Genomic DNA, 27,877 nt, shown 5'->3' with positions numbered 1-27,877 from the left:
AAGGTGGTCCTGTCGATTGTTGATTTGGTTTTAATCCAGGGGTTTTGGTGGCCAGGGGTGTACATAAAGCCACCCTGGTGCTCTTCAAACCATGCACATACACTGTGACATGTTGCAGTGTCCTGCTGGTCAATGCCATTGTGCCGATGGAAACAAAATCTGCACAGAACAAGGGGAGAAAAATGTACCGTCCACATCAGATTCATCAGACTTAGTTAGACAGGCATTGTGTACTCTCGTACAAGAAATCAGTTTTTAGAAAGCAACCACTAAAGAGATCCCGCTACCCATTAGGTTACTGAACAGCAATCAGTCTACTAGGTATCATGGTTGAAATACCACAGTCTTGGGCTTATGTGGTAACAACCCACTTGAGTATGCTCTGTAATCATACCACAAATAAAAATGTTTTTCCTGAAGGGCTGAGGTATGCAGTAGTACTACCCATTTATAAAACTGAATATTAGAGTATATTCCAATTATTGGCCCATTTCTGTCTTTCCTATATTCTCAAAGAAAGTTTATAGATTATGATACAGCAGAGTATTGAACCATCTTTCTGGAAATAATTGTTTGAAACAGCTCATTGTCAATTTCAATTCTACAATGACATCTCTACAGAAAAAGCAATTTATGATCCCACATCTGATATAACTAAATAAGAGAAATGACTCTGTTAGCACTTTATACAATCTCCCCTATGCTTTTGATTGGGCAGATAAAATTCTACTAGGGGAACTTAAATAGTATTTTTATTTTATTTGCTTATTTTGTCCATGTGCCTTGTAAAGTGCAAGATATAGGACAACTAGAATATTATGCTCAAAAAAGATATCAGAATAAAAAAAATTATACCTATAGTTGACTGTTGACTGTTGTGTACCTCTATTTCTAGAACATATTTTCTTTACATTCAAATCTTGTTGTGGAAAGGATGATGTCACTGCCATGTTGACTTCAGGTACTCATAGCAATAAAGAGTGTGTTTCAATAGTAGCTGCTTTACACATTCTAAAAAAGTAGTTGTTTTGTCCCTAATGAGCAAGCATAGTTGGCTGAAGTTTAGGCTGCCCATATTTCTCACTTGCCCAGTCTTCGGCTCATCAGATGAATGTTTACCTTTGTTTGTCTGTCACAGTAGTACATGTTTCCATATGTTGTAAACAGTTCTAAAGTTTTTGGACAAAAGGCACCATTCCCAGAATGTACTTAAAGGCACAGACAATATATTTAGATTTTTAATAAAAAATTTGATGGTTGATTGCAGTATTATGCTCTTCATTGTTTTTATTAGCCTTTTTTGCATAAGGAAAATTTTTCTGTAAGCAGCATTCCAGAAAGGGATTCCATATTCAATTATTGAATGAGCAAGTCCATAGGCAGTTTTTAGAGTACTTATTTCCCAAAGATTCCGAACATGTAGCAGAGGCTGCCCATCTTTCTTACCAGTTTCTTTCTATGGTGATCCCGCTGAAATGTACTGTCTATCCACACTCCCAAAAAATTGGTCTGTTCTACCTGTTCAGTTTCTTTTTAATAAATTTTTAATGGTGGCAAGTAGGCATGATGGTTTCTAGATAGATATAAAAGTGAGTAATCTGTCTTTCTTGTGTTTGGAAACAATTCATCCTTATGTTTTCAGGAGAGGAGCCTTTCAGTTGTGTCAGTATTGTATTACAATTGCAGAGCTGAGTCAGATTAGAAGAAACAATTTGTATAACATGCAAATAAAATGACGGTAGTGTTTGGGAAGTCTAATAGAAGATTACTGATAGAAAGTAAGTGGAGGAGAGGGGCTATTAGTGAACTTTGTAGGATGCCATGGCTTTATCAGAGTACATTTTGTTTTGTGATTCTCGGCTCGTCATTTCAACAATTTGCTTCCAGTTGATGAGATTTAAATCAGTAATTAGTTGTACCTCTGATGCCCTATCACTCTAACTTCTCCAGCAACAGTGAGTAGTTAAAGAGCTCCAAAGCCTCACTTAGGTAAATGAAAAGCCCAGGGAAAGTTTCTTTTCATTGAAAGCTATAGGATTTGGTCAGTCAAACTGAAAAGTGTATCATTAACAACCATGTTTTTTCCTAAATCCAAGCTGGCATATGGTCAATGATTCCTCTTTATTGTTGTTTATTTAGGCCATTATTTGATTTTGCATGACTTTTTCAGTTATCTGAGGAATAACTGAGAGTATTGAAATATGTTTGTAATAGTTTACATCATGACTGTGTTGTATCTTGAAGACTGGAAATACTTTTGAGGTCTTTAGTACTTCTGAGAAATACCCTCTGCTTGTTGAGGTGTTTCTCACATTACATAGGTGTGTGACAATTTCCACTGAAGTATTTTGCAATAAATAATCTGGGATGATATCAACTGCACATGACTAATGCAATTCTGTGCTAATATGCTGTTACCATAATTCATGACAATAGATTAACAGTGGTTGTAGAAAAATGCAGGTTCAAAGTTAACTTATCCATTTTTCATATTAAATTTTTGTTTCAGTCAGCTGCACAAATTCATATGAGCCCCATTGACATCTTCCCAAAGGGTCTTACTTATATTATCTGAGTTTACAATATAATAGTGGTTTTAGATCTGCTATGTTTTTGCAATGACTTTGCTAGGGATTTTTAAATACTTTTAAAGCATCTTTGGAAATTTGGGTAACTGTGTTTTCCTTTCTCTATAATATTGCGTGATTATTTCCTTGGTGATCAATTCTTTGTATCCATTGCTTCTCAAAACCTTTTCCACATACCTTGTCACTAAACAGTTTCCCAGGGCTCATGCAGCAGCAGATACTTCACTTTCTATTGGCTGCCATGTGCTGCATAACAACATTGAGGGCAATGTATCAAATTAGTCACATCAGTTATTCACTTGCTTTTTTATGAAATTTTACTTTTTTTTTCAAAGTCATCAGTCTTCTGCCTGGTTTGATGTGGCCTGCCATGAATTCTTCTCCTGTGTCAATCCCTTCATCTCAGAGTAGCGCTTGCAACCTACATCCTCAATTATTTGCTGGGTGCATTCCAATCTCTGTCTTCCTCTACAGTTTTTGTCCTCTGTAGATCACTTTAGTACCATGGAAGTCATTCCCTGATGTATTAACGGATGTCCTATTATCCTCTCCCTTCTCCTTGTCAGTGTTTTCCACAAATTCTTTTCCTCTCTGATTCTGCACAGAACCTCCACATTCTTTACTTTATCAGTCCACTGAATTTTCAACATTTTTCTGTAGTACCACATCTCAAATGCTTCAGTTCTCTTTTGTTCCAGTTTTCCCACAGTCCATGTTTCACTACCATACAATGTTGTGCTCCAAATGCACATTCTCAGAAATTTCTTCCTCAAATTAAGGCCTATTTTTGATACTAGTAGACTTCTCTTGGCCAGAGATGCCCTTTTTGTCAATGTTAGTCTGCTTTTGATGTCCTCCTTGCTCCATCTGTCATTGGTTATTTTGTTGCCTAGGTATCTGAATTCCTTAATTTCATCTGCTTTGTGACTGTCAATCCTGATGTTAAGTTTCTCACTGTTTTTGTTTTCACTAGTCCACATTACTTTCATCTTTCTTCTATTTACTCTTAATCCATATCCTATACTGATTAGAGTGTTCATTCCTATCAGAAGATCACGTAATTCTTCTTCACTAGTACTGAGGATAGCAATATCATCAGTGAATCATATTATTGATATCCTTTCACCTTGAATTTTAATTCCATTCATCGACCTTCCTTTTATTTCCATCACTGCTTCTTCAATGTACAGATTGAGCAGTATGGGTGATAGACTACATCCCGGTTTTATACCCTTTTTAATCTGAGCACTTCACTTCATTCTTGGTCATCCACTCTTACTATTCCCTCTTGGCTATTGTACATATTGTATATTACCTGTCTCTCCCTGTAGCTTACACCTATTTTTCTCAGTATTTCGAACATTTGCTTCATTTTACATGGTCAAATGCTTCTTCCTGGTCGAAAAATCCTGTGATTGTGTCTTCATTTTTCTTTAGTCTTGCTTCTACTATCAGCTGCAACATCAGAATTGACTCTTTGGTGCCTTTAGTGTTCCTAAAGCCAAACTGATCATCACCCAACACATCCCCAATTTTTTTCCCCATTCTTCTATATATTGTTCTTTTCAGCAACTTGGATGCATGAGCTGTTAAGCTGATTGTGTGATAGCTCTCATGCTTGCCAGCCTTTGCAGTCTTCAGAGTTATGTGAATGAGATTTTTCCAAAAGTCAGATGGTACGTCGCCAAACTCATACATTCGACACACCAACATGAATAGTCAATTTGTTGCCACTTCTCCCAATGATTTTAGAAATTCTGATGGAATGTTATCTATCTCTTCTGTCATATTTGGTCTTAAGTCCTCCAAAGCTCTCTTAAATTCTGATTCTAATACTGGATCCCCTGTCTCTTCTGAATTGACTCCTGTTACTTCTATTACATCAGACAAACCTCCCCCCTCATATTGGCCTTCAGTGTACCCTTTCCACCTACCTGCTCCCTCCTCTGCATTTAACAGTGGAATTCCCATTGCACTCTTTATGTTACCACCCCTGCTTTTAATTTCAGTAAAGGCTGTTTTGACTTTCCTGTATGCTGAGTCAGTCCTTTCAACAATCATTTCTTTTTCAATTTATTCAAATTTTTCATGCAGACATTTCATCTTAATTTCCCTGCACTTCCTATTTATTTCATTCTTTAGTGACTTGTATTTCTGTGTTCTTGAATTTCCCTTAACATTTTTGTACTTTCTTCTTTCATTGATCAACTGAAGTATTTCTTCTGTTATCCACAGTTTCAAATAGCAAATATATTTACTGAAAGACAAATATGACATACAAACACAGCAAGCAGTGTTCTCTATATTTCCTGGATGTAGATCTCTGATCATAGGACACAGAACTTCAATGTGCTTGCAGATTTTTGTCATCTGTATAGTCTATCATGTTGTAATTAGACAAAAAAAATTCTCTGTTCTGTGTATGATAGCAAATTCTTTACTTATTTATGACTTTGAACTTTACATCAATGTATGAGGAATAGGCTGATGTGAGAGCAAAACGAAAAAGTATTTTCATTTTGCTTTCTCATGACATTTCATAGCAGCCATTTTGTTATTAGACAAGAAATGAAAATGTGCCAGTATCTTTGGCTGGCACATTCAGATGGCTGGATTTCAACATCCAGATGGTATAGGGATCACTGAGCACAACAATAGAAATATTAATCATTCAAATTTTTCATCATAGCTGTTTGACTGTGGTAACAAATGAGGAATTTTACTGAGGTCAGAGCAAAAAGTTGCAGTATACATAAAACAGATTGGTTCCTCACATTTTTCACAGACTTTTCTTTACTGTATAGGTAATCTCAACCCCAGATCCATTTATTCTTTTCTGCACACCTCTTCTGCTTCTTCTTCATGTGTTGACCTATAACTTTTCAGTCCCTGTTAAAGATCCATATGAATACCCGAGGTATCCAAACTTCTTGCAACAAAATGTGGCAAAATTAACAAATGAAAAAGTTGTTTCAGGAGTCTTCTTCTTCTGATACAATTTTGGTTGTTGTCAAAATAAATTACTTGAGCACGGATTCCAGTCATTTGACTATTGCAAAAAGTATAACTATGGACTAATGGAGCACGTATGTTATAAGACTGTACCATGCAGTCAGTTTACCTTCTGTGTTAACTCCACTTTTGGTGTCATCATAAAATGGCTTCTGTTTAACTTCTGCATCATAGTTATTTAATTAGTCTTGTGCATGCCTGATGCCTGTATCCCCCTTGCCTCCCCCCTTTTTGAACTAGGAACATAGGAAACTAGAGCACAGCCTCTCTTGAAGCTGAAGAAAGCAAACTGTCGACAATCCATCCTTTACTGGTAGTGATCTCCACAGGAATGGCACACTTTTTTTTCTTCATCATTCAATTAAAAGAGAGATTGTTTCCTTCTCAAATCCTCCATCAAACCAGTACTGAAAAACCAGTTGTCTGCCTTTGGATTGCCACCCCACTGATAAATAAATTCACACAGTTGCAGAGCAACATTCAAAGGTTTCTTGTGTATGTGGTATAATCCATCTAGTTGCACCGTAGATGTAACTAATCTGTTGTGACAGCTGGTAAATGAAATACCTGATACCAAATTTATGCAGTAGAAGCAGATACATGATACTAGTGAAATACATTATACTGTATTTTTCATTATATTCATGTATATTTACAATTATTTTTCTTTTTGTCACAAATATTAATCATAACTTAACCCTCAAGCTGGCGCACTGTTTATCATAACATGAGTGGGTGTGCGGCACACTTTCTACAGTGTAAAGAATAGCTTGTCTTTATGTTACCAAGGTATACATGTATGAACAAAATCGCAGTTTAAACTTAGTTTCATTAAACAATGATGAAACAAACTAACATTATATGAACTAAATCACTGTTTACTTAAACAATAATAGAATAAATTTTTCATTATATCACTCTGTTGCCGCATACAAGTGTTACCCCACAGTAGTGATTCACTCAATGCAGTAGCCAGTGCAGTTGCATCAGATCCCTGCCAACCACTTACTTGATTACTAATTATGTCATAGATAACTGCCTCATTGTGGCAGTGTGCTGCTGGCTTGGAATCTGGATCATTTTCTCGCATGGATCGTGAAATTTTTTTTTTCTCATCAAGCTTGCTGTTTATTTTATATTGCTGCTGCTCATTTGGACATATGTCATCACAGTTTGTTGTTGTGTTAGCTGGAGCAATAATGAAGGAATAGGTATGGGCTCACAATTGTAAAACAACAATGTAACAATACAAAATAATGTTATTTGCGACTGGCACACTTTATGCACAGATGCATCAACTCGAGCGTTAACATGATTTGAAATAACTGAATGATCTGCAGAAGACAAAGTTCATCACCTCATTTCTTATGCAAAGTTATGATTCTGTGCAAACTGGAACACTGTGTGTGTGTGGTTCTCTTGTCAGTCCTTTCAATAGTTTCAAATCCCGAGACACAGTAATTTGTTCTTGTAATTCAACTTCCTTATGAAATATGTAGAATGTTCAAATAGAAGTTTCCAGAAAATATTATAAAATCGTGTAGCCAATTGATAAAAATGTACACATGTTGCACACTAACAATCTTCAACATGATTATAAAGACATTTATTTGTGTGAAATAATAAAACTTCAGCTCTCAAATGTCAGAAAAAGTATGCAACCAAAATAGTAATTTTGTATATCTGAAATTTACATATGTCAAAAATGATAGTTAAAAAATAATCTCTTCAAAATTTTGCTGGAATGTTTTCTGCTTAACAAAAATATTTACCTCAGATGTGCATTTACTTATCCAGAAAACACCTTACTTAAAATTTTGGGAATATTGAATTGTTCATTGCAATTTTATAATGATGACAGTACTAATAATACATGTGAATTTGCTGACTGTTATTTTTTGTTTGGAGTCATCAGTTTGTGGCAGTTTTGGTTGACACAAAAATATGTCAGTCATCAGCAGTTTATGTGAAATTTTGACACAGTTTTAAATGGTGAGTGGATATACATTTACATGACATGAAGTCTACTTTATTTCTTGTATATGCCTATAGTAACAATGGAGTGAAAGATATGACAGAAACTGAAAAGAATTTCTGAAATTAACTGAAGTAATTCCTTAGGAATGATAAACAATAAACAGATTCTATTATGTACTTCATATTATTGACTTTATTTTTGAAACACTAACACTCATCTAGCTGACTGGGAACACGATTAAGTGAAGCACACTGATTTCAGGGTTGTATTTTTTGTAACAATCTGGTGGTACTTTTCTTGTTTTTACTGTAGCAAAGTTTTTAATGATATCTTCAAAACATAAGGATAGCTGGTAAGCTATGTCACTCTTCATCAAAACTGTTTACAGTACTTATAGTCTCTCCTACCTCGCTGAGATTTGGAGACAAATAAATTGACACTCTCAAACAGCACACTGAAAAAATGAACACCTATATCCTTCTGTGCTAGCTCTGATTTCCCTTATTTTATTATGATGACCATTTCTCCCTATGTAGGTTGGTGTCAACAAAATATTTTTGCATTCAAAGGAGAAAGTTGGTGACTGTAATTTTGTGAGAAGGTTCTGCTGCAATGAGGAACACCTTTGTTTTAATCAAGTCCATCCCAAATTGTGTATTATGTCCATGACACACCCTCTCCTATGTCACAAAAATACAAAATGTACTGTTCTTGATTGAAATTTCTCAATTTACTTCATTAATCCTATCTGGTAAGGATCCCAGACCAGACAGGAGTACTCCAAAAGAGGATGGGCAAGCATAGTGTAGGTAGTCTTTTTAGTAGATCTGTTACATTTTCTAAGTGTTCTGCCGATAAAATACAGTCTATGCTTTGTCTTCCCCACAACATTTCTACATGTTATATCTGATTTAAATGGTTCATAATAGTAATTCCTAGGTATTTAGTTCAATTTATGGCCTTTAGATTATACTGATTTATTGTGTAACCAAAGTTTAATGGATTCCTTTTAGCACTCATGTGGACAACCTCACACTTTTCGTTATTTAGGATCAATTGCCAATTTTTGTGACATTCAGATATCATTTCTAAATCATTTTGCAATTTTTCTGTTGACTTTACTAGACAATAAATGACAGCATCATCTGCAAACAACCTAAGAAGGCTTCTCAGATTGTCTCCTAAATGCAATCAGTAACAGCAGAGGACCTATAACACTACCTTGGGGAATGCCAGAAATCACTTTTGTTTTACTTGATGACTTTCCACCAATACCACAAACTGTAACTTCTCTGACAGGAAATCTTGAAACCAGTCACATAACTGAGGTAATGTTCCATGAGCATGCAATTTCACTACAAGCCGCTTGTGTGGTACAGTCTCAAAAGTCTTTTGGAAATCTAGAAATATGGAATCAATTTGAAACCTATTGTCAGTAGCACTCAACATTAGTGTATGTAAAGAGCTAGTTGTGTTTCACAAGAACAATGTGTTCTAAATTCGTATTGACTCTCTGTCAGTAGACCATTCTCTTCAACGTAATTCATAATGTTTGAACACAGTATATGTTCTAAAATCTTGCTGCATATTGATGTTAATGATATGGACCTGTAATTTCATGGATTACTTCTACTACCTTGAACACTGGTGTGACCTGTGCAACTTTCCAGTGTTTGGGTACAGATCTTTCATTGAGTGAGCAGTTTTATATGATTGTTAAGTATGGAGCTATTGCATCAGCATTCTCTGAAAGGAACCCAATTGGTATACAGTCTGGACAAGAAGGCTTGCTTTTAATAAGTGATTTAAGTTGCTTCACTACTCCAAGGATATCTACTTGTAAGTTATTCATGTTGGCAGCTGTTCTTGATTCAAATTCTGGAACATTTACTTTGTCTTTTTTGGTGAAGCAATTTCAAAATGCTTAATTTAGTAACTCTGCTTTCACAGCACTATTAGATTAGATTAGTGCTTGTTCCATATATCATGAATACGACACTTCGTAATGGTGTGGAACGTGTCCGGATAATAAAAGGTGTCTATACAAGATATTACATTAGACAAAATATTACATGACACTCGGTTTTTTCTTTTTCTTTTTCTTTTTTTTTTTTTTTTTTTTTTTGTGGAGGTTGGGAAATTACCCACTTACTATATCCAAAAATTCATCTAATGAGTAGAAGGAGTTGCCATTAAGAAATTCTTTTAATTTCCTTTTAAATGCTATATGGCTATCTGTCAGACTTTTGATGCTATTAGGTAAGTGACCAAAGACTTTTGTGGCAGCATAATTTACCCCCTTCTGAGCCAAAGTTAGATTTAACCTTGAGTAGTGAAGATCATCCTTTCTCCTATGATTGATAGTATTCCCAATGCTATCTCACAGAGAAGGCATTCTCTGTGTCTTGCTGCTAGAATATTTTATGTATGATCAGACTCTTTTTGGATTCTCTGCTAGATTTCAAGATAAAGTTTCATTGTGGAAATTATTGTAAGCATCTCACTTTTCCCTGCTAAGTTATGAGCTTCTGTGAAAAGATCACCAATCTTGGCGATTTTGCATTAGTTTAAATTTGGCATGTTCAAAACTAATGCTCATTTTCATAAATGAACTGGCTCCATATAAAAAAGTGATCAAACAGAAGGTAAAGCAATCTGTCTTCGGAAGATGACATTGATTACTGATTTGTTCAGTTAAAATAAAGGTTAATGGGTGACCAACACTTGCCAAAGGCCAGATTTAATGGTTTTGAGAGTGACTATTTTAAAAATACATCTGTTGCTGGTTCCAGTAAATGTGCAAAGAAGATGTTAAAGAGAAGTCCTTGACTGGCAGTACAGTAGCTAATTTCATAACTGATAGAAGTCAGTTTCTTAAGCATGCAGAATAATATGAGCACATGCAGAAAAGTAATACCTCTGAATTTTTTTTATGTAAAAACTCTTAAAGCTTTTTAAATAAAATGAACATTATTAACATTCTACATCTTTATTCTTCATGTTTGCTTATTTGCAACCCTCTGCCCCAAGAGGGCTCCAGATTGTAGTGTGTAATGTGGTGCTGAATAACGGAACTATGTTGGTGCATGAGAACTGAGTTTTGAATTCAAAGAGTTTGTCCACATATGGAGCACCCTCTTCTTCAGTATGACAATGCCAAACCACACATGAGTGCTGCGACATCTGCAACAGTCTGATGCCTTGGGTTCTCTGTCAACAATGATCCTCCATATAGTCTAGAATTGGTAGCACCTGATTTTCTTCTGTTTTTGAAACTTAAAGAACACCTTTGAGGAATTCACTTTTATAGTGAGAATAGGGGTCAGGTTGTGGCTACATCAACAAAGTCAGACATTCTGCAGTGATGGTATCAACAAACTGCTCTGTTGTTGGGAGGAATGTGTTCATCAGGGTGACTACATTGAGAAATAAATATGTAGATATGAAGAGTAACAATGTAGAATATTAATAACATTTGCTTTATTTGAAAAGCTTTAAGAATTTTCATACACAAAATCTGAAGGTATTACCTTTCAGCATGGCCTTCTAGTATTTACTTTATTTTACATGCACAAATTTAAAATGCATGATAATGAACAAATTAGTTCAGAGAAAAAACATATGGAAAATTTAATTATAAAATAATGAATGCAACTCAGAATTATAACCTTTTATTGGCATTTTATATTCATGAATAATTTGTACTATAATAACAGATATGAAACAGCATAGCTGCATACATCTGTATGATGAACAAAACAACAGTAAGTAAACATACTGTTATCCTTCCACCTTTCACTTCCACATGACTACATAATATTTGCTGCAGTAAAATATTTTCTCCAACTTGATTAAGTACAAAGAAATATTCACATGCATCATTTATCAATAATGTAAAGTATCACAGATGCTTGCAACAGTTTTGTGTAATAACTTAGGATAGTAATATTCTAATTATTCGAGAATAACATCGAAAATGCAGTATCATTGGCACATGTTACAGTACTAGACAACATTATTCACAGCCTTATTATTTCTGTTTTGGTTTATATGGAGCACAATACAGATGCCTTCTGTGTTTATAGAGGTAACTCCCCTGAGAATAAGTTGTAGTTTATTGGAATTCTGGATGATTTCATTCTAAGCAAATGCCATTTACAGTTACATTCAAACAGGAAAAGCAGGATTGACATCTGTGACTGAATCACCTCTTCTAATGTATGAAGTTTGTTTTGTTTAATTAATTTTGATATAAATAAAAGTATTTTTGGGAGCAGTAAAACAATTAATTATTGGTAGAGTCCTTGAAAATGCAGTCTTCACTGGTTGAGTGGTGTGCTGAAAGGACTTCAACTTGAGCATCCTTTGCCTTGATACTCAAACTGTTTTCCAGCTTCCTGTCAAGCTTAAAGCCAGACATATTTCCAAGCCTCTCCAAGTTTCTCCAGGATGACAAAATTGTTTGAAGTGTTTCGACTTTAATGTTTGGTGCTTCATTTAAGAACAAGCACCGCAAGGCTGGTGCAGGTGGCAATGAAGTGAGCCTGAGGTCAGGGCAGCGATGAGCATGAAGACACTGCAGCTGAGATGCATGCAACAATAGCTGGGACACTGCATTTTCTGATACATCAGAACCAAGCTGTGCTGTTATGATGTCCAGTGAAAGGGGCACTTTTTTATTACTATCTGTCCACCGCACTGATGCACCTTCAATGCACAGTGTTCGTAAGAGGGGACACGTTATAAATATGTATGCCAAGTCTACAACTGGAGGCTCTGCATTCCATGAGAAGTGTACACTCAGCTTATACAATTCAGGAGCACCATTTAATGATGCTGCAAGAACAGTAGTGTCACCAGCTAGATCTTCAATATGGCATGGAGCTGCAATAAGAAACATACAAAATTTTTCATTAAAAAGCAAAGAAAAAAATGAGCAATAAACATTTTTATGATTGGAGAAGAGTATGTGGTTACTAGCTGCCAAAAGACAAACAACTGAGCAATTGGAGAACAGTTGAAGGTGTGGGAGAATCTATAGATTAGAACAGAGAGAGAGAGAGAGAGAGAGAGAGAGAGAGAGAGAGAGAGAGAGAGGAAAAAAGGAAGCTTTTTTTGAACCATGAGCAATTTCTCTATCATTCAGTGGATGTGCATGCATCACTTTTCATTCATACTGCCTACCTATCATATTTTATCTTAATAAAATAATTAAGAAAGAAATGGAACTTACCTAAAATAAATGTCATGCAATAAAAACAGTGGGAGAGTACACCGTTCTCTTAAAAATATAGCATAAATGATATCTTTAAATTACAATATTCATTTCACATTATTTACAAGACAATTAACCATTTGACTCCTGTGGAACTCTCTACATATTCTGCTACATCTTTACCCAAGTACTGATTTTCTTGCTATTGCCAATCTGTATTTTACATCCTCTCTACTTCAGCCATCACCAGTTATTTTGCTGCCCAAATAGCAAAACTCATCTACTCTCATTTCCTAATCCAATTCCTTCAGCATTGCCTGCTGTGATTTCTTTTTAAAAAATACAAACATTTTTTAATTGAACTGGAAGTAGACATAATTAAAGTCATTTCAGATCAGTATAGTCAATTAATTGAGCTACAGAATAAGAAAACAGAAACTGGGACTGTAACTGTAGAGCAAACACTGACAAATGCTGGAAATCTCAAATATTAGAAATGTTACTCAGATAAGAAGACCTGAATGTTGTATATAACAATGATCTGGAAGAAAGCTGGAAAAGTGTCATATCAACCATAAGTCATCACATAAACATAGCTTGTTGAAAAGTCTGTAGAAGGATAAATGCAAGAGGTAGTAACAAATGTATCACCACAGAGATCTTTAATGTTAGAATAGACTTAAAAGATTTGTTTGAAATATATCAGAAATGTAACAATCAAGCAGTCTGTGAATTTGCAGACACAAGAAGAAACAATACAGCAGGATATTACAGCAAATAATACTCTAACATCAGATTGGAAACCTGTCAGATATTTCAAAGATAGTCACACACAAATAAGAACAGGAACAAATCAAAGCAGACAGACAGTGGGAACAGTACTTACTGCTCAAGGGAAAGAACTGATGGACCAATGTGAAGAGTGTTCCACTTTACAGCAGTATTATGTAAATATAGTTCATAAGCTAATGAAACAGAATGAAACTTTGGCCTTAAAAAAAGTACAGTTTCACCAGAAACAAAAAAAAAGCTTGTTTCTTTCTCCAAGAGATGAAACAGAAGTAAAAAGTATAATTATATCAGTGAAAAACAAAGAAACAGAGTGCATAGATGGAATATCTATAACAGCAATCAAATATTGCTCATGGCATCTAGCAAAGCCTCTGACATTCCTAGTAAACTTGGTAACTGAGAAGTCTATTTTCAGGATGTCTGAAAAAGATTAAAGCAGTGTCAACTTATAAAGTTAGTAACAAGAGGGATCCTGGAAACTACTAACCTATAATGATTACACCCATCCAAGGAAAGGAAAGTCAACAAAAGCAGCAACAGCAAGCTTCATGACATACATAATCATAACATTATAAGAACAGGAGAAAGTATGTAGAGTACGTCTGGCTTTCTCAAAAGCCATTGGCTGTGTATGGCACACTACTCTCTTTGATAAACTACATAGATATACACTACTGGCCATTAAAATTGGTACACCACGAAGATGACGTGCTACAGATGCAAAATTTAACCGACAAGAAGAAGATGTCTACATCTACATCTACATCTACATCAATACTCCGCAAGCCACCCAACGGTGTGTGGCGGAGGGCACTTTACGTGCCACTGTCATTACCTCCCTTTCCTGTTCCAGTCGCGTATGGTTCGCGGGAAGAACGACTGTCTGAAAGCCTCCGTGCGCGCTCTAATCTCTCTAATTTTACATTCGTGATCTCCTCGGGAAGTATAAGTAGGGGGAAGCAATATATTCGATACCTCATCCAGAAACGCACCCTCTCGAAACCTGGCGAGCAAGCTACACCGCGATGCAGAGCACCTCTCTTGCAGAGTCTGCCACTTGAGTTTATTAAACATCTCCGTAACGCTATCACGGTTACCAAATAACCCAGTGACGAAACGCGCCGCTCTCCTTTGGATCTTCTCTATCTCCTCCGTCAACCCGACCTGGTACGGATCCCACACTGATGAGCAATACTCAAGTATAGGTCGAACGAGTGTTTTGTAAGCCACCTCCTTTGTTGATGGACATGCTGTGATATGCAAATGATTAGCTTTTCAGAGCATTCACACAAGGTTGGTGCCGGTGGCAACACCTACAATGTGCTGACATGAGGACATTTTCCAACCAATTTCTCATACACAAACAGCAGTTGACCGGCATTGCCTGGTGAAACATTGTTGTGATGCCTCGTGCAAGGAGGAAAAATGCGTAGCATCACGTTTCCGACTTTGATAAAGGTCAGATTGTAGCCTATCGCGATTGCGATTTATCGTATCGCGACATTGCTGCTCGCGTTGGTTGAGATCCAATGACTGTTATCAGAATATGGAATTGGTGGGTTCAGGAGGTTAATACGGAATGCCGTGCTGGATCCCAATGGCCTCGTATCACTAGCAGTCGAGATGACAGGCATCTTATCCACATGGCTGTAACGGATCGTGTAGCCACGTCTCGATCCCTGAGTCAACAGATGGGACGTTTGCAAGACAACAACCATTTGCACAAACAGTTGGATGATGTTTGCAGCAGCATGGACTATCAGCTCGGAGACCATGGCTGCAGCTACCCTTGACACTGCATCACAGACAGGAGCACCTGGGTGGTGTACTCAACGACGAACCTGAGTGCATGAATGGCAAAACGTCATTGTTTCGGATGAATCCAGGTTTTGTTTACAGCATCATGATGGTCGCATCCGTGATTGGTGACATCGCGATGAACGCACATAGGAAGCGTGTATTCGTCATCGCCATACTGGCGTATCACCCGGCGTGATGGTATGGGGTGCCATTGGTTACACATCTCGGTCACCTCTTGTTCACATTGACTGCACTTTGAACAGTGGACATTATATTTCAGATGTGTTACGACCCGTGGCTCTATCCTTCATTCGATCCCTGCAAAACCCTACATTTCAGCAGGATAATGCACGACCGCATGTTGCAGGTCCTGTACAGGCCTTTCTGGATAAAGAAAATGTTTGATTACTGCCCTGGCCAGCACATTCTCCAGATCTCTCACCAATTGAAAACGTCTGATCAATGGTGGCTGAGCAACTGGCTCATCACAATACATCAGTCACTACTCTTGATGAACTGAAGTATCGTGTTGAAGCTGCATGGGCAGCTGTACCTGTACATGCCATCCAAGCTCTGTTTGACTCAATGCCCAGACGTATCGAGGCCACTATTACAGCCAGAGGTGGTTGTTCGGGTACTGATTTCTCAGGATATATGCACCCAAATTGCGTGAAAATGTAATCACATGTCAGTTCTAGTATAATATATTTGTCCAATGAATACCCATTTATCATCTGCATTTCTTCTTGCTGTAGCAATTTTAATGGCCAGTAGTGTACATAGATATGGTATCAGGGCACATGGCCAGTCTTAGAAACTCACTTGTATAAAACAGAGAACACAATGTAGAATTGATATATTTTATACTGCATGTGAATCGTATGGCAGCGACAGTACCACAGAAGAAAATGTAGTCATATGTGCAGATCATATGGCACTCATTGTAAGTAGTGTCTCAATACAAGACTTCAAAATAAGAGCAACCGTAGACATAGTAAGTGTAAATGACTATGTAAGTGAAAACAAACTCTCTATAAATAGAAAGGAAACAACCCATATGAAAAAACTTCCAAAGAGAATGACAAATTAAGAGAAAAACTAAATATAATACTAAAGTGCTAACTGCTTCCTAAAATTGAAAATTTTTCTTGGTGGATGAAGATTCATTTCAAACGAAGAATTGATAACTGGAGTTGACAACTATTTTGCAGGTCTGGAGGAAACTCATTTTCAAGATGGGATCAAGGCAATGGAACATTGTTGGACCAAATTCATTAATCTACAAGGAGACTAAAGTTTCAGTGATGTAAGTACTTTTTTTCTATTCCATTCCGAGAAGTTTTCAAACCACTCTGTATTTTGAAAAGTTCCTGATTTAACAATGCTACACAGTAAATAACATATAACAACATCATATTACATATTCATGGAGTACTCTTTCCTAACTATACTGGCATAATTTTCTTTCCAAGAGAGCTTTGATGAGCAACCCTCAACACAGAATTAACAACACTGAGGAAAATCAATCCTATTTTAACAGGAAAATGTGAATGATAGACTTATGCATCATTCACTGCACCACATCAACACTGCAACAAGTCAGTCTATCAACATGTAGCAGCATTGTTGGGACAGTTGAGGCTACTGCCATGATGGATACATACTACGAGTGAAGGTCAACAATGCACCAGCAAAAACAAGTAATGAAGAATGCTGCCAGGAAGCAGATTCTGGATTAAGTTGTGCATTTAATTAGTTTTTAAGAGGAAAGGCCAGCATTATGGATGTACTGTTTCTGGGTGACATGATATTTATTGATTACATTGTTATATTGGGCGTTGAAGAACAGACCTTCAGAAATTTACAAGCAGTTCCTCAAGTCAATATAATTACAATGTTCAGATGAATGTATGTCCAAAAATACTTCATTTATAAGCCATCTGCCCTAGTTGGCTTTTGAATGAAGATGAAATTGGTGTAACATTATATCATCGTACTTGTTACTTTACTAAATATTGAAGAGAATAAACATAACTAATACTAGAAATATCAGTGTCAGAAGCAATCTATCTTTAACACTAATGGATTTACTCACAGTAGTATTTAGGCTGGCAATTTTGGGTCCAGTTATCAAATCTACGACAGAAAAATATCACCAATACTGGTCTCGCAGCTCTAACAGAAACACTCACCCTGCTGTTTGTCAATGCTTCTGACATTTGCTCTTGCAAGACTTTCAAACATTTACTTGCAAGGAACAATCAGACAGTAACTGGCAGCAAAAATTCACCCCTTGTGTAAACAGTTTTGTGAGTACTATCCGAGAGTACCAAATTGTCCAAAAGCAAAAGACTTTCACATGATGCCCCTTTTTAACTTACTTAAAATATATACAAAATAAAAACAATGTTCTTCATGGTAATTTTGAAAAATAAAATTAATATTAGTTTTTTATTCTTCCTTTTCCACCCCAGAGAATTTCTGCCACCAGAAATGGAGGGTGAAACTTTAACAAAGCCAGCCACTCAGACCAGCAAAGCACCAGGAAAATTGTTAAATATTAGGTGAAGATTCCAAGACAGACACCAACAGGCAATAAGCCAAGTACAATATGTATTTGGGAAGATATAAATACATACATACTTTCTCAATTTAACAATAGTTATAAACAAAAATATAAATTAATTGTGTGCTTGAAGTGTGTATGATTATTTCCAAACAGTGTTCCGATACATAAATTGTTCAGCTCTGAGGTGTTTTATTTCATTTTTGCTAAAAATTATTGTGCTAATATAGATTAACAGGAAAGCCATAAGTCATTGGACAGAAATGATAGGAAAAAATCACTGTTTGGAAGAGTGATCAGGTATAGAAAGTCATTTCCAGTGCATAAAACATGTGTTTTAATGCCTATTGATATGCCACAAAAAAAAGGCTGGCAAGAGACATTTACACAGCATCCTCTGAATGTGAACTTGGGCTTGCTTTTTTGTAGTTCAAGTCAAACTGACTTACTGAGGACCATGGGAGGCATTAAGTCACTTGTGACATAGGCTACTAGACTTGTGTGGATAACTGCTGAAGGAAAAAATGTAGAAACAAAAAGAAAGACGAAAAAGTAATCTTAAAAACCATATGTATTTACCAGCACAATAATGCATCTACAGAGAATTTGTAAGCATTCAAATAGCTTGTGCAGTACAATATTTATTTTATCTTTGTTTGAAAAAGACTCTGAGCAACAGAGAGAATCATATCTCCAGTAACACATAAGTACTCAGATCAGGGTGGCACCGGCTACAGGATAGTTCAGTACCAAGTAGTGGCCCACTCAGTGCACATAGAGGGATTAGGCACTAGTAAGTCGAAACCAAGTACAACATTTAGCATTCACATTTCCACAAGTCACAAGGTTAATAAAACAAACATCATAAAAATACGTGGTCTCAGCCTACTATATCTGTAATGTAACATACATGGCTCATGAATATTACACAGAGAAACATTCTTTTACTACAGTATATACAGCACATTGTCTTATTATGGAAAACATTCAGAGTACATCACAGCACCAGCAAATCATTGCTGGCATGAGATGATGGATGTTTCATCTATGTCTCTCACATTAGTAAAAACATTTAACTTGGTTTCACTCTGGCCAACCTGCTTCCATCAGTGCATTAATGAGTCTCCATGCATCTAGAGTTATGGCATGGAAGCACTGTTGCAGTTTATGGGTCACAACAGAAGTGTGTGTTACAACACAATGATGCTTCATGACTGGAAATGAATAGTATATTATTAATCTTGGGTAAGCTAATCAAATGGCCATCTCAGGCATGTTGACTTTGCCAGATACAAAGTAGCTGGGTTTTACAGATCTGAATGTAATGAAAGTGGTAGCTTTTGAAAAAGTCTTCATTCCCTCAATTCACAGCTGTTGTAGTCCAGAGGAGAATGAATGTTGTGTCAGGGACAGATTGCACCATTCTATGTCAACATGCTATAGTCAATAGTAACAGGGCTAGTGAGTATTTGAGGAGACCATACAGTAACAGCAGTAGCCAACTTTACTCCTGATGGAAAGGACAGAAATAATCATAAAAAAAAGAAAAAAAGGCCACGACTTCTTGCATCATATGGTTACAGAATTCCCTGTAATAAGTCTCCTACTGTTTGTCTTTGAGTCTGTTCTATTTTATTTTCCATTTTCTAAGAACTGTTTTACATAATGTTTATTATAGATTACATTTGCTATTAATTTTCTTTTTTGAAACAGGAAAAGGGGGAAAAGACAGATAATAGTTTTACTTACAGCGTCTACCATCAATTGTTGGATCCCTGTAGGTATAAAAATCAGACATGGCAGCATTGCTGTGGTAAAAACGTAACTGCAGCTCATGGAGTGGCAGCTTTGACAGAACGCGAGTGAGATCTGCAGACGCTGTGTTCATGATGCGAGGCTGCACCAACCGCAACCTCTGTATGTGTGGGCAAGCATCGGTGACTGCAGCAATCTGTGAGATTGAAGGCCTCACCAGTGTTGCTTCTGTCAGCTAAAGAACAGAAACATTTCATTTGGGCATGACTACTTTGGATCATAAATCTATAAGGGCAAATAATTTAAGTAACATGCACATGGACGATAAATAGTTTGGACAAGAAGAGAATAGAAGCTTTCAAAATGTGGTGCTACAGAAGAATGCTGAATATTAGGTGGGTAGATCACATAACTAATGATGAAGTATTGAATATAATTGGGGAGAAGAGGAGTATGTGGCACAACTTGACAAAAAGAAGGGACCGGTTAGTAGGACATGTACTGAGGCATCAAGGGATCACAAATTTAGCATTGGAGGGCAGCGTGGAGGGTAAAAATCGTAGAGGGAGACCAAGAGATGAATACACTAAGCAGATTCAGAAGGATGTGGGTTGCAGTAAGTACTGGCAGATAAAGAAGCTTGCACAGGATAGGGTAGCATGGAGAGCTGCATCAAACCAGTCTCAGGACTGAAGACCACAACAACAACAACATGCAGCTACTTAAGATCTTTGTGACAATAAATAAATAAATAAAGCAACATTAATCACAAGAGTAAAGTACTTAACCATGCTATGCCAAATGTTACATTTGCAGCTTGTTGTAGTACCAAACAATAATGGTTCACAGTGCCTTGTAAACTGGAGACTGTTTAAGTTTTTATTATTAGTACAGGATTTTGTAGTACTTCTGCAAAAACAATAAATATATAAGTTAAATATTTTATGAATGATACACAATCATTTGTCAACATTTCAGTTTTCCATTACCTACACAGATATTGGAATGAAAACTTCATCTTCAGGATTTATAAGTTTCAATTGAGGCTTTCTGTCATGACCAGGTAAAGTAGTCACATCTGAATTTTCCAAGAATTTGCTTAACTGTTGGTCCATAATGAAACTGCTCCATTTTGTTTGAATTTTATTATATACACATCAACATGTTGTATACAATGAAGATAAAACAACACAGAGGAATTTCACCATAGACAAATCCAGAATCCAGTTCTGGTAAAATTTAGGTGCAGCAGTTTTTCCAGGCCATGATTAAAACACTTGATTGAAACTTGTACACCCTGAACACAAAGCTTTCACTCCAAAATATGTATTGATGAATAAAAATACAAAATTGAATCAAGTCACAGACATTTATCCATAAAATTTACAGCCAGCTAGCACTGTCTGTCTGCACCAAGGGAAGTCATTACGGTTTTTCAAGACCTTGTAATCAAACTCTAGTGCATCTCTCCCTCTCACATGACAATGTAAGTTCATGGTACAAAATATTAGTCACCACTTTGAAATAGCAAATTGGTCACTTTAGAGCATTGTTGGTGGTGTAGAATTGATGCGTTGTGATCCTCCACCATTGATGTAACTGCTGGCTGTAAACTGGTGTGTATGTGCCAGTTGGTTATATAGAATCAATAGAAGTAGCACAGAAAAATGGACTGGCAGGGATACATGACAGAACGGAAGAAAGAAGTTATCATGGTTGGACATGCTATAATAGTTGTTGCCTGATTCATTGGTGTATCAACATGGACTATCTGATGTATCTTCAAGCAGTTGTGTATCTCTCACAACCATGTAACATGGTTTAACTGACAATGACCAGAGATGACTGTCACATCGTTTCAATCACATTTGGTTTCAGCTCTGACAGCAAATTACAGCTCTCAGTGAAGGCAGGTCAGTCCTCACCAGTATCCAAGCAAACATTCTACATCAACTTCTACACACATACTCTGCAAGCCACCATATGGTGCATGGCGGAGGGTACACTCCTAGTCATTTCCTTTTCTGTTCCACTCACAAGAAGAGTACGGAGATAATGACTGGCTATATGACTCCATATGAGGCCTAATTTCTCTTATCTTTGTGGTCCTTACATTAAATATACATTGGCAACAGCTGAATCATTTTTCAGTCAGCTTAAAATGCCAGTTCTCTAAATTTTCTCAATAGTTTTCCTCAAAAAGAACATTCCAGAGATTCCCATTTGAGTTCCCAAAGCATCTCTCTAATATCTGCATGTTATTCAAATTTACTGGTAACAAATCTAGCAGCCCACCTCTGAATTGCTTCAATGTCTTCCTTTAATCTGGCGTGGTGTAGATCCCAAACACTCAATCAGTACTCAAGAACAGGTCACACTAGTGTCCTACGGACAAACCACACTTTCTTAAAATTCTCTCAATAAACTAAAGTTGACCACTCACCTTCCCTACTTCAATCCTTACATGGTTGTTGCATTTCATATCGCTTTGCAGCATTACATCCAGATATTTAAATGATGTAACTGTGTCAAGCAGCCTATTACTAATGCAGTATTCAAAAATTATGGATTTGTTTTTCCTACTCCTCTGCATTAACATTTTTCTATGTTTAGAGCTACCTGCCACTCATCACACCAGCTATATATTTTGTCTAAGTAATCTCGTATTCTCCTACAATCACTCAACAACACAACTTCCCATACACCATAGCATTATCAGCAAACAGTAACAGCTTACAGAGGGATTGCATGCAATGGACATATGTAGTCAGGTGCCTCACAAAAGGCCATTGCTAACAGCAGAATATAAAGTTGCACATTTCAAACATATGAACTGGACAGGAGGAGAGTAATATGGTCAGCACAGGCACTAGTTTGCCCTTTTCAAATATGAAAAGTGCTGAGTGTGCCGATGGCACAATGCGGCATTTAACAGCACCATGTGGAGGGTGTAGTTTAGGATGAACTAGGGCTCAGTCATTCAAGTTACTGTATACATGAATCTGGATATTTATTTTGGCAATCTCAGTAACTAAATGTTGTCCTTTCTTCTACATCTTCATGATGCTGTGGACTGCTGTAGATAGCAACTCAGAGAGTGAGACTATGTATTTGCTGCTCCACATACTTGCACCAATACAACAATGGGCTGTAGATGACTCCTTCTTGCCATATCATGTCATGTGGCTTGTTTCCATGGTCTCTGGAATGGAACAAAGCTGCTCGTTCAACTCAGTGTTGTATTTATCCCTGCGTAATTACCAGACATGCACCAGCTATGTTTCTGTTTATTTCCGATGCTTTGAACTTGGACTGTGTTTGCCATTTTCTCTGGGTGGATTTCTCATAGCATTATAATGGACTTATGCTTTATGCAAGGACCTTCAATATTTTGCATAGTCCACCCTTTGTGTAGTCACTGCCACCTAGTGCCTGTCACTGTGCAACAAACTCATAACTTGCAATTTCTTTCTGAGCTGTGTCAGCTCCCTTTGCCCACATTGCCTGCATGAGTTTAGAGCCACAGTACAGAGTGCGCTGTTTATCTAGTGGGCATGGTGGTGGTGATGTCATGATCAGGGAAGTGAGGCACTATCATGAGGAGTAGTGAGCTGGGACTGGTGATGCTTGGGTAGTGACGTCCTCCTCTCTCGGTGGCAAGGGGGACACATGGCTCAAATTTGTGGTGAGGCATACTGATTCTTGGCACTGAGAAGTTTGTGTGTGTACAACAGCTTTCATAGTGTAGAGGACACTCAAGTCTTCCAGAACTGATTAATTTGTCATGTGGTGATCTAGTTGTGCTTGGAAGCTGATTCATGGCCACAGAATTAAGCACCCTTGTTGCTTGTTTGCCTAGTGTGAATTCCCACTCCAAAAATCCCACTTCTTTTCTGAAAGAGAAGATCGAACCTTTACAAGTTCCAGGCATGTAAGTGTCTCACTGCCTTGCCTGTCTTGTTCCTGGCACCTTTGTAAATCAGAGAGGAGCAACGCAAAGTTGGAAATTTCTGTCTGTTTACATCTTTTAGTCCATGCTCAGCAGTACTTGTGGATTTATTCTTTTATCCTCCTAGCATCTTTCATGATATTTACTGTGCTGAGCACTGTAACTGCAGCAGTATTGAGCATGTAGTGATGTCCCGGACATAAACACACCTTTAGTCTGTTCCAGTGTGACAGACAGTGTGGTATGCTGCCTTAAGGGACACTTGGACTGGAGTGCCTTCACAGCTGTACTTCTACATGCCATGCCAGCCTGCACAATATTAACTGAGGAGCTGCTGCTTGCCAAGTTATGTAATTGTAATCTGGCAACTGTTTTATGTAACTGCAGTTTTCCTCATTCTAGAGGCCTAAGTGATCAGTAGAAGTCACCACCCAAAAAATTTTTGTAATTGTAATCTAGTAGCTCTTTTATATAACTGCTGTTCTCTTCATTCTAAGGGGCCTAAGTAACCAGTTATTCTATGCCAGTTTGATATCCCTTGTTTTAACAGTGTAATATATTTTTAAACTTGACCAAGTTTTTTTAATTACTATGGGAATATACTACTGTTATAAACTCCTCATTCTTTTGGTTTGTAGTTTATTTAATGTGGCAGTCCCTGGTCCCTATTTTTTTCTTTTTAATGTTTGGGGCTGTAATGGCACATGCCTTAGGGACATTGTATTTGATTTGGTCACAGTTGACTGTATTTCATAGGCACAATGCCTAGATGCATACAGATTGTTTTTAGATATTCCTTACATTGCTAGGTCATCCATCTGATGGGTTCTGTTTATTATTTTTGATGTTACCAGTCATCTTGTAAGAGAAAAAGTGTATTATCTGCATTTCGTGGTTTAAACCTCGTGCTTAGGGGATTTCTCTCTGCCAAACATTTTGGTGATTCATTGCTATCTTTGACCAATCTAGCACAGTTAGAATTCTTTGATGCTAAACATTTTCCTTTTTTTACAAAAAAGCAGGGGAAAAGAAAGGGCCACAGTCCCAAATATGAAATTTGTTTCTTCACTCATTGAATTCTAAGGTTAGCTACAGTGTTGGAATGTTTTTCTCACTGGAGATATAGAGGCAGTGTCTAGATTTCAGTGCACCACTGAGCTGATTCAACATTTAAATAACTAAGGCTAAGGCATAACAGACTGAATTTTAGAATTAAAAGAAAATTGGTATGAAATGTCAGAACGAGAGAAACAATTTCTGATATCAGCAACATTCTCTTCAAACAGCAATTAAAAAGGGAGCAACAGTTTGGATACAAACAACAGTTTAAAGATGGTGTCTTTTATCAAATTATAACTTTTTATAGACAAGTTCATAAACTGGAAATCATTAACTACAAAACATGACCAAATGTTATGATCATTTAAACCACAGACTGTATATATTTTAACAAAGGGCACAACTTGGGAAAACACGAACAGGCAGAAGTAAGTTAAATACAATTTTCCATTACTTTTGACAGGAACATTACAAACTTGCCCAACTGGGCTGATTCAACATTTAAACAATCATGAAGCTAAGGCTCAATGGCTGGAATTTTATAATTAAAAATAAAACATGAAATGTTAGGACTAGATGGTGCCTCTATATCTCCAGTGAGAAAATAATTCTGGTGCTATAGTTAACCTTAGAATTCAAAGAGTGAAGAAAAAAAATTCATATTTTGGTGCTCTGGCTTTTTCTTTTCCCATTATTTAATTTCGTTTTTAAAAAAGGAACATCTTCAGTATCTAGGAATTCAATCCTGTGCAAGCTCTGTCACAGTTAACAATGAACGGCCAAAATGTTTGGCAGACATAAATCCCTTAAGCATGAGGTTTAAGCCACACAGCACAGTAGTAATGTGCTGGTGATGTCATGGCTGTGGCCTACGGAGGCCACTGGATAACCACAGCTGGCCATCAGGACTGTAGCGCACCTACACAGCATCTTCTCACCAGGATTGAAGCTGCCACCCATATGTTCAGTGTGAGCCAGGGTCAACAGAGTGAGGCATGTTTTGCCTTTCTGAGCTGTGACAAATCATGAACTGAAGTTGAACAAAGCATTCTTTACTGTCAGCAGTGTTTCCACTGAGTCCTCCAGCCTGTCACAACCACCACCACCACCAACACCACTCACACCACAAAGTGCATCTACACTCTTCAAAATAATGGGAATGGCAATCACATTCCAACATGGATATTCCCATGTTCTAAGACAACAACAATTGTACTCACTAGACAGAACATATACGTTCCTGGTTTGATGAAGCCTCAGGCATCCTATCACACCTCGATTGGCCCTCTAAATCACCCAAACCTAACCCCATGTAAGATTTCTGGCACTAATTGGAATAGTGCAGGAAACTTAGATAACAGTGTACCAGCAGTCTGGTAAGGGATCTTGTCATCAATGAGTGGCTTCAGCTGGAAACTTGTGGACTCTCTTCCATGCTGGACTGACACCATTATCAAGGCCAGAGGCAGGTATTAGCATAATGTCTGCAGCACTGCTGTTCTGCTCACTAATGAACCAATTGGACCCAACTGAGTGCTGTGTCATCCTTAGCCAATGGTGCCACCGAGAAGCAGTACAAAAGGTCACAGGGTCAGCATGGCACTTTCTCAGATGTTGTCCAGTTAGCTGCAACTGCTCTGTCAAGTACTTCCTCATTTGGCATGATGACGGTTAGTGCAACCCTTCCCATTCCTTCTAGCAAGGAAAAATCCCTGGCACTACCAGGAACCGAACCCGGGTCTTCAGTGTGGCAGTCAAGTCACTGACCATTCAGCTACAAGGCAGACTGATGTATCTTGGGGGGTGCCTGATATTTGTCACGTGTACTTAGTATACCTGACTCCTTTCCTTGCCAAATGGCATGTATCAAAGATACAGAGAGTGTCACATGTTGTCAGAGTGATTTCTATTGGAGGTGACAAATTTTTTTATCTGATTTGGTTATTTCATGTGAGTGTGTCCCTCACCGCCAGTGGTAGCTGCGGCATGGTTGGCAGCCCTGCGTGCGTCAGTGGCAGTGGCAGTGCGCCCAGTGAACGCAGGCGGGGTGCATGGCGCAGTGCCATGACAGCGCCAGCGGCTGTCACCGCCGTGTTGTCCAGTAGCAGCTGGCGCAGTGAGGCACAAAGCGGCGACTCCTCCTCCCTCAGCAGCAGCAGCAGTGGCGGCTGCTTGCCTGCGCCTTTACCCACCGACTTGCGCTTTCTGCGCAGCCAGCCCAGGAGGCCTCGACTGCGTCCTGCAATCCAGAACAAATCCATGTGTAAATAACCACCCACTCAAAAAATAGTCAAAATGGTGTCATAAAAACACATGAAGAGAAAATGGGAATAATACTATACCAATGAAGCACTATGTGACTCAAATTTCCTGGATACCCATTACTGTTCATTTTAAATATGCCAGACCTACAGGGGGATTCAGCTGCCCTTACTTATGAGTTTTACACAACCCACAATACCTCCAAAAACCACACACAAGATTTTCACATTCTCTCCCTCACTATGTGCAAACTGTTAGTTCTACAGAAAAAATGAACAGGACCCTTTTGTAGGAAATTTAATGTGGTTAAATTTTATACTGGGATATGTTTTTGTTAGAGGCCATAGTCAAAGTCTATTCAAGAAAAACATACAAAAGGAATCTTCAAATGTGTTTTTATTGAATAACTCTATAGCCGTGGCCTAGACTGAAAACGTATCCCAGTACAAAATTTAACCACATTGCATTTTCCACAAAAAGATTGTGTTTATTTTTTTTCTGTATTACTATTTGTCCATGTGTAGCAAGCAAGAGAATATAAAAATCTCATACACAGTTTCTGAAGGTGTTGTGGATTGTTTAATGCCCTTTGGTAGGGACAGCTGAGTCACCTTGTATATTGCTAAATGGCTAACATGATTCATGGCACTCAGTCTCAGTTGCAAGTTGCTGATCTAATGGCCTCCACATGCAACAAAATTTTAATTTTTCAATGTTTCACATAATTATTGACTGAATTTAAAAATTTTAAATGCTGTCGTAAGCTACTCATTAAGAATCTAAAGTCTTATCTTAAGGGTTAAACGCAGTAAGGCAAGTTTACAGATAGAAACAGTGTACATATATCTTAAGGCAGCAGAACTCACATTGCACAAATACCCACACTATAACTGTGTAGTGT

General features: G+C 37.5%; 1 protein-coding gene across 1 annotated transcript in view; it reads right to left on the bottom strand.

Moving 5' to 3' along the window:
• Positions 1 to 11,233: 11,233 nt before the first annotated feature.
• Positions 11,234 to 27,877, bottom strand: part of LOC124795852 — a 35,687-nt gene continuing 19,043 nt past the window's right edge. The window contains exons 3-5 of the mRNA XM_047259934.1: positions 26,682 to 26,953; positions 19,701 to 19,941; positions 11,234 to 12,462 (exon numbers count right to left, since the gene is read on the bottom strand). Of these exons, the coding sequence (XP_047115890.1) occupies positions 11,864 to 12,462; positions 19,701 to 19,941; positions 26,682 to 26,953 (1,112 nt within the window). The 3' untranslated portion in view covers positions 11,234 to 11,863. The remainder of the gene's footprint in view (positions 12,463 to 19,700; positions 19,942 to 26,681; positions 26,954 to 27,877) is intronic.

The sequence above is a fragment of the Schistocerca piceifrons genome, chromosome 4 (genome assembly GCF_021461385.2).
Source record: "Schistocerca piceifrons isolate TAMUIC-IGC-003096 chromosome 4, iqSchPice1.1, whole genome shotgun sequence".
Taxonomy (NCBI): Eukaryota; Metazoa; Arthropoda; class Insecta; order Orthoptera; family Acrididae; genus Schistocerca; species Schistocerca piceifrons.
Note: the sequence above shows the minus strand (reverse complement) of the source record. Positions and strands in the feature narration are given on the sequence as shown.